Source organism: Pteropus vampyrus, unplaced genomic scaffold (genome assembly GCF_000151845.1).
Source record: "Pteropus vampyrus isolate Shadow unplaced genomic scaffold, Pvam_2.0 Scaffold210, whole genome shotgun sequence".
Classification (NCBI taxonomy): domain Eukaryota; kingdom Metazoa; phylum Chordata; class Mammalia; order Chiroptera; family Pteropodidae; genus Pteropus; species Pteropus vampyrus.
The window spans coordinates 116,204-124,637 of NW_011888991.1; the positions used below are offsets into that span (position 1 = coordinate 116,204).

Consider the following 8,434-nt stretch of genomic DNA (forward strand, 5'->3'; position numbering starts at 1 on the left):
ATATAAATTATATAATGTATATAAACAACACTGCCTTGTACGTAGTGCTTTAGAAGCTTTAGCTCTTACCCTTGTGATGATCATGATCACTGTTATCTCAATTCTACCCTGAGGATCCAGCAGCAGAGCCAAGGTCTTTGGCAATCTGCTCTTTCCCATCCTGAGTGGAATTGCTTTTGTTATCTCTCCTGCAGTCTTGGTTAGACGTTTGAATAATTGAGATAGGCTCTTACGTAGCTTGCCCTTGTGCTATTATACAGATTCTGTTTACACGTCTGAAATGGGGAAACACTGCAAACTTAATTTTATTTTAAGACAAAATGTAACAACCTTGATGGTGCTGATGCTATTGATAGAAGTGGTCATAATAGCTTATGTGTATGGCAAGTTACCCATGTGCCAAGCACTGTTGGTTTTCTCTCTCAACCTTCCTAACTCTATGAGATAGGTAGTAGTATTAACTCATTTTCCAGTTGAAGAGATGAGGAATTCAGAATATTTATGTAACATCTCTAAAGACAGCTAGCAGGAGAGGGAGCCAGGTTTTGTACCAGGTTGTTTGTCTCTACAACTTGAAAATGTAGATAATCCAAAGTTCGTTTTTGCTTTGATTTATATTTTTCTCATCTATTATTTGAAGGGTGTTTAAGGGATAGAAAAAACTGAGAGATATATTAGTTTTTCTAAGTCTGGCATTGAAATGACTTTTCTCATCTTTGCACATGCATTACCTGGGTCAAGTTTGCCGACAGCAGCAAGACGTTGGCAGATGCCAAAGGTATAATCAGGTGTGGTTTTTATTAATCACATTAGAAAATTCATCACAATTAGATGAACAGTGGGTTCTTTAAATACATTTTAGGTTTTGGGGGTCTAGCCCTGAGTGCTGAGGACTAATGTTACTCTCTGCAAATGGATATTCTTTTGTATTTCTGATGCCCAAGTTACTAAGCATTGATCAACGAGGGTAGTCCTAATGTTGAGTTTTGGCAACCCCAAATGTTAATCTTGCCATGAGCTACATGGCCACTGTACTTGTTTGCAAATATAGCAAAATGCTTTATAATAGCTATCCTTATTCACCTATGTCTTTTAATTAAATTTTACAGAGATATTTATCTTTTCACTAAATTGTCCCCAGACTGCAGTTTATTTAAGTTTGTATTTCTTCTTCATTTTTTTTTCCTCTTTCCTGTGCACTTTTGCTATTTTTGATAATTTGCTGAGTAAATGTCTGAAGATTGTCAGGTTTCAACTTCAATTATGTAAAAACAAAATGTGCTTTGTGTGTGGGGGAGTGCCTTTTCTATGAGAGAATTTAGACCTCTGGGTTCATATTATTATGCATTTCAGATATGGCATTAGTTGTGAACTAAAGCTCCTTCCTTTAACAAGTTTGGTCTCCATTGTTTCCTAACTTCAGATTTTACGAAATAAGCTGTAACTAAAAGAGGGTAAACAACTAAAAAGATTTATTGCAGAAAATAAAAAAGTTAACCAAAGTATTTTATTGGTACATTCTTGGACAATATCACAGAATTGAAAGAGAATGGAAAGGAGGGATTTTTCAGCAAGGGTGTTTTTCCACTAAATTGGCACATAAGCAGCAAGATTAACGAAAGTACTTATTACAAACAGTAAAAAACATACATGCTTTTTTTTTAAAGTCCTTATCACACCGGTCAATCATAGAGGGGCATGAACAAAACCTCAAGACGTGAAAAATCCATATTCTTTTCTCCAAATAGCTTAATCATTATTAAAATTATTGCAAAATATCCATATACCCTATTTAAAATAACAAAAGAGAACACAAATACAAGTATTGAACATATTAGTAACATGTACTGTAAAATACATTACTGGCATGCATTCCAAAGATCAAGACCTCTATTCAGTTCAACCAATACCTTCCTTTCATGTGACCTATCACATACCAACAATAAATAGGTGGGGCCTACTTTATCAGCACAGTTATTGGTCTTTAAGTATCATTTTTGTCTTAAAAAAAATAACATGATTTGCAGTGGTAGTATAATCATAATTATAGTCATGTACACATGTTTTAAATTTATTTTTCAGTCTGCCGAGATCTTTTTTAAAATTTTAATTGTTTTAAAAATTTCCCCAATAGTCGCCATCTGAGAGAACAGGGATCTATGAAAAGAGGGCATTCGAAAAAAAACAGTGAGCCGAGGTACAACATTGGATGGCAAAGTGCAAAAGTCCTCACAAACTGTACAGAAAATTTCAAAACCTTGCAACCTGGAAGTACATACGTAGAAAGACAGGTCAGCCCCAAAACGGTCCCTGTGGCTCTCAGTGGTTCATCCTAGAGAGCCTGGGTGGGACTTGAGTCTCAACACTCCCTTCGGTAGGGAAGGTCCAAAATTGCAGCCAAGTTGGCAGTGCTGATGCCAGTGACTTATTAAGCCAAGATAAAGTAAGAATATTTCATAAAGCAGCTGTGTAGGACACTTGGATCCTCTAACATTGGTTTCCTGGCTGGGGATGCTCCTCCAGTGATGGGCGACGGGCAGGACCAAAAGAGTCCTATGCCAGGTTGGGTGACGAAATAACTGAGGGTCTTCCTCCTCCACAGTTCCATGGAATGGAACAGGTTAGATAACCAGGTTATTATAACTGACATACTTCTTTTTTGCAGCAGGGCCTGAAAGAAAAATGTGAAAGAGTCAGTTGTGGCAATGACCCTATTTGCAAGGTAGAAGCAGAATTAGATCTGTGATAAGCTGGATAAAAAGTCAAGATGGGGCAGTGTACCATTGTGGAATGTGCAAATCACTGTGGATTCCTATGACTATTTTCAAAGATGTAGTCCACTAAAATCTGCAGTGTCCAGCAATTCTCAAATCATTGGGGTTCTCTATTCTGAGATCCTCCCACTTTATGGTTTATAATGTTAGTAAATTTATCAATGGCTATCATCCTTTCTATTTACCAGCCCTAAGCTTAAAGGGCCCGCTCATGTTGCCGTGTATTTTATTGTGTGATCCCCTCCCAGACCTTTTCGTGTTAAACGGCCTTTGCTTTGGAAAGGTATGTCCTGCATCACTGGAATTTACTGAGGTTGACTACAGATTAGGCCAACCAGAGTGCCTTCTCCAGTTCTGATTCACATGATCAAATTACTGTAGATTGACTTTTGTAGTGTTATCGTCAGTAAGTTGTAATGGTAATTTGCAGAACTATTTTCATCAAGGTTTGAAGCTACTTAAATCTTCCAGGTGTCTCAAAACACAGCCTACATTTATTTTCCTTAAATGTAGAATGCATTATTTTTCTGTTTGTTACAGTGATTTCAGGACTCACCTTTACTTACTCACTCATTCAATCATTCATTTGGTAGATATGTGTTGATTGCCTACCATCTGCCAGACACAGGCTAAGCATGGACGAGCAGCTGATGAGCAAATCAGGCCCTTTCCTGTACTTATGCTGAAAACAGACACCGAGATCCCAAGGTATGACTCTGCTCTATGTTCTAGTTCTTAATACCACGTAATACAATTGATGTGATGTGAAATGTTCTTTATTCATTAAATCTTAGTAGTTTTTCATCAGCTTCTGTTGGACACAAAGTAACTGTCATGTAGCATTTACAGATGGCTTATTTTACTTACTGTTCTTTGATTCTAAATAGTACTATTCATTTAACACAAGTAGCAAAAATTCTTCCAGAACTCTTGAGTGGGGATTTAGGTATGAATTTAGAGGCACAGAGAAGCTACAATACCAAGAGACAGTTGTATCTGAACTTTGAGTAATGCAGCCAGTATGTTGCAGATGCATATATGCACGTGTACACTATACAAAAAGACTGATCTTATTTTCTGGATTAAAAATTTGGATACTCCTTCCAGAAAATTCTGAGTTGAACACTCATTTCTCTAATACATCATATTGCATTTATTAACTAAAATTAGATAAAAAATGAATTACATGAAATTCAGGATCCAATGGAAAATGTAGTCATGAGATCGGTTATGATGCATCCTCACTCAATAAATGCATGACTTCAATAATCCCCACTTCTATGAGAAGGCTTCCTTTGTTATCACAGTCTTCATTGTCTTCAACAATGTGGTTGGTTTGAGTATAAGGAGAAAAACTTTCTAAAGATTTTTTTTTTTTAACTCAAAACTATTACAGTATCATAGCTAGAAAACCCCAGATGACAGTTATAAGAAATAGTCACAGTGTGGCTTGTCAAATGCTAACATATTAATTATCCTTAGGACAAAGGAGGAAATAACAAACAAACCCAGAAGCTCATACTGACCTAAATATCTGAGACTACCTCTATTGTGTGATTAAAAAAGATTGTTTTCTATATAAGCATAACTAACTGTCAGTGAAAAAAGCAAAACATATTTGAAATTCCTCAAGCAAGTTACTTAAAAACACCAATTAGGAAGAGTCTTTGCTAAAAAATAAGTAAGTTAGAAAATAATGTCCTTGCATTGTAAAGCTGAGATTATGTTTTAAAAAATTAGAAATGATAATAATGGAAATTCACCTGTGCTTAGCATGGATTATTTTCTAGTATTTTTTTAAGTAGCCTTGAAGTGAATGCTGTTTATTATCTCCATTTCACGAAGAATGGGGCTAGGTTCATATACCCAGGTCTGATTCAACTTTATCACTTACTTGAGATATGGCCTACATCAGTTCAATGACACTGAACTCCTTTACATCATTGTAAAATGGGTAGGATAATTGTCACCATGTGGGCTGTCAAGGGCATGAACATATGAAATATCCTAGTTTCTCATCTTGTAACATAACACAATAATGTATTTTTAAATTATAAAATCCTGTACAAACGATTAGTCTCAGTACATGTTTTCTTTGCAGAATAGCTTAGGAATATTGCAGCAAAATGATGATGGAATTGTGTAGGTCCTCGATTGGCAGTTTATGCACTTTGCAGAACAATGTCCAAAGCATTATCATGTTTATTTTTAAACCATTCTAGCCTTATGAGTAAATAAAGTAAGTGCCTATGGTGTCCAAAAAACTCCATTTATTTGAATAGCAATGTAGTTTGTGGTCTAGGGAAGAAAATTGCTTAGCTCAAAATAGTTGTGAAGTAAAACACTTACTAAGAAAACACTGTTATTTTAAAACAGCTAGAATTTTTTTCTTATAAAGTTAAAAGTTTTAAGGAACTAGAGGAATATATGGCCCGGTTCCTATTGAATATTTGAAAGTCATCTACATCAGTAGTTCTCAAAGCGAGGTATCTTGAACATTTGTTGTTTACAATGAGGCTGTTGTGTTGATTTGATAATCAGAGTTAATATATTGTTTTCATGTAAAAACATAGCAAAATTTCTGTAACTTTTTTATTGATGGACTCTACTTTCCAGTTGTTTTCAACAACAAAATGGAGTAAATAGTATCTGAAAAACAACACTATTTATAAAATTAAATGAAAAATCTATAGACTAGGTGAAATTATTTGCAATATATTTAACTGATAAAGTATTGATATTCCAAATATTTTTAACTTATACAAATTAATAAATAAAAGGCAATCTAATTTTTTAATGGATTAAAGATATAAAAAGGCAATTTATAGGTGAGGGAAAACAAATAAACACACAAATTAAAAACACTCAACCTCATTGGTTAAAGAAATGAAAATTTCTTTAACCGTGAGGAAATGAAAACAAAATGGTATTCCATGCCCAGACTGTTACAAAACAAAAATGTACTGATACTAAGTATTGGTGAGGGTGTGAAGAAATGGAAATTCTTTGCCTACACTTGTAGGAACGTAAGTTGGTACAGTTACATGGGAAAAAATTTGGAAATATTTAGAAAAGCTGAAGATATGCATATTGTTGATTCAGAAACTTTATTTCTAGATATATATTACACGTGCACATGTGTAAGACTTCTTACACCCTTTTATATAATGGTGCGCTTTTTGATTCTCTAAGGGTTTTTCCTTTACGGGCTGGACACATAAGATAAATGAGTGAAATGGGCTAAGTGTACGATGTTAAGAAACAGTATGCACCATGATAAATTAGGAAACACCTGCCCCATCTAAACAGTATAATCACTGGAGGATGATACCTCAATTTAGTCAGAGATTCCATTTTTTTTTTTTTTTTTAGAAAAAGAACTAGACTTCTATATTTTTATATAAAATTTCATTATTTGAAAATCTTATTTCAAAATTTATTTTTATTTATTGAGCATATATTATGTGCTGAGCTCTATTCTAGGCATTAGGAATACCTGTTTTATGTAGAAGATTCAATTCAATAACATATTAAAATATTTAGCAAGTCAAAGGAAAGAGGCCAGAGAATCTCTAGGCTGTCAATTTGTAACTCTGATAATATCTGCATTAGTCCCCAAATTTATTTGATTATATAGCTCCGCCTTTTTAATAGATCTCTTTGTACTATACAAGAATATACTTTTTGAGATGTATTTTATTATTTTTTAAATCTTGATCCTAGCTATTCAGTCATTTGTGAAGCTAAACAAACTTTGGAGTACTGGTTTATTGGCTGATGAAACTTTGTTCTAGCTGGTTCTTTCTGAACACATTCTAAGTAGTATCTATGCTGCCCTTCCCCCACACTACTGCTTCCCCGTCAACTAAAATTCAGTCATTAAAGTTATAAATATTTCAGCTGGGAGAGATTCTTTCATGTTAGGATTTGCAGTTATTAAAACAAAAGGAAATACTTTGTGTAATTACTTCCGTGGTCAATGACCATTTTCCTGCCTGTTGGTTTCATTAGTAAATTGCTTTTAGCCCAGCACTTAATGGCAGAAGAGTAGATGTGAATTTCAACTGTTAATTCTCATTCAGGATTTCAAAAAAGGCTAGCAAACTTTCTGTATTTTTTTAAAGGTAATTCCTTTTGTAATGATTTCTCCTAAATCTTTTAAAAATTACCTAAGAGCAACGCATTACTCAGCTGAAAAGATAAGAAAGAGCAAGAATGAAGAACATGATTACTAAAAAATGAGTCATTCACAATTATACAAACTCAACTCTAAACTAAAAAAAAAGAAAACAAACAAACAAAAAAAACGAGAGACTTTTCTACATCTCCTCAGTCCCACTCTCAACTCTGCTACCACAATCTACTAGGAGAATGATAGATTATTTGTTCTTAGTTAGCTGGACAAAAAACTTGGCAGGGGTAAAAATGCAATCAAGCAGTTAAATAACTCAGGATTCCAAATCACCATTCTAATCCAGTTGTAAAAACTCCAAAATCTGAATTTCTGTCCATCTATACAGCCAGCTATCTAACAAAATATTATTTAACATCTATTAAATTCCAGTTATTCTAATGCATGCTAATTGTGCAAAACAGATTTGGAAGTCTGTAAGCCATTTGTTTACTTCTCATTCATTGTATATTCAGATTATATTGAACATTTATAGAAGGCCGCCATGTGCCATCGACAAGGGTTTAACATTTGTTATTCTTAAGGATAAGGCATGAAATCACATTGTGAGGAAACCCCAAAGTAAACTGGTACCCTTCACCAATGTTGAGTGAGGGAGGCTCTTCGATGGATGGTGGGGCATCAAAGCTGTGTGTACCAGTTAGTAGTAGTATTTGCAGACAAGAGCAATGTAGTTTGAGAGAATAGGGAAGCAGCAGCCTAGAAAACCTTAGAAAAAAAATGTGCTAGGTGCTTGCCCCATTTTTACCAGGGATAGAGAAACAAGTCAGATATATTCCTGTTGATTTGGAACTTGTGTTATAGTGGGGGAAATGATTACAGCACCTGTGATACATGCTTAAAGATATTTTGCAAGGGCTAATTAACTTTGTCTTGATTGGCAGTGTACTATACTAAGTCTGGGAAGGCTTTGCAATGATGTGGGCATTTGATCTGGATGATGAAGAGTAAGAGAATGTAGGAAAGAGGCAGGGGAATGTAACTTACTATGTTTCCAACCAGGTGTATGGGAGTGGAGTCACAGAGCTCTGGGACTCAGGCTGGGAGGGTGAGAGGGGCCAGGTAATCACTTCAGTGAATATGCGTGCTGTCATACTAAACTCATGATACTGGAAACAGAGTGATGGACAAGACACAATTCCTATCGTTATTTAGCTTCTGAATAGAGGCGTCTGTAAAAGGCTTTCAAGGCTACTTTAAGGTCCTCAACTATCAGGTGTTTGAAAACTGCAACTTGAAGTGAAACTTTGTATAAGGAAATCAATTTTACCTGAGGCTAAATGATAAAAATAAGTTCTTAAGCATTTTTCTGGTCACAAAAAACATTACCAAACTTCTAATAAAGACCTGAAACACTTCTAATATTACACATCGAAATAAATGTAAGCTATACATTTAAAAAGATGAATAAAAATAAGTAAGATAATGATTTTCCAACGCGCTCATTCCAGTTCAGGGTCGCAGGTGG

At 34.8% G+C, this 8,434-nt stretch overlaps 1 protein-coding gene across 2 annotated transcripts in view; it reads right to left on the minus strand.

The window, feature by feature from the left end:
* Positions 1-1,487: 1,487 nt before the first annotated feature.
* Positions 1,488-8,434, minus strand: part of GRM7 (glutamate metabotropic receptor 7) — an 827,189-nt gene continuing 820,242 nt past the window's right edge. For both annotated transcript variants that reach the window (XM_011372553.1, XM_011372552.1), the window contains one exon: positions 1,488-2,671. In XM_011372553.1, coding sequence (XP_011370855.1) covers positions 2,622-2,671 — 50 coding nt within the window. In that variant the 3' untranslated portion in view covers positions 1,488-2,621. The remainder of the gene's footprint in view (positions 2,672-8,434) is intronic.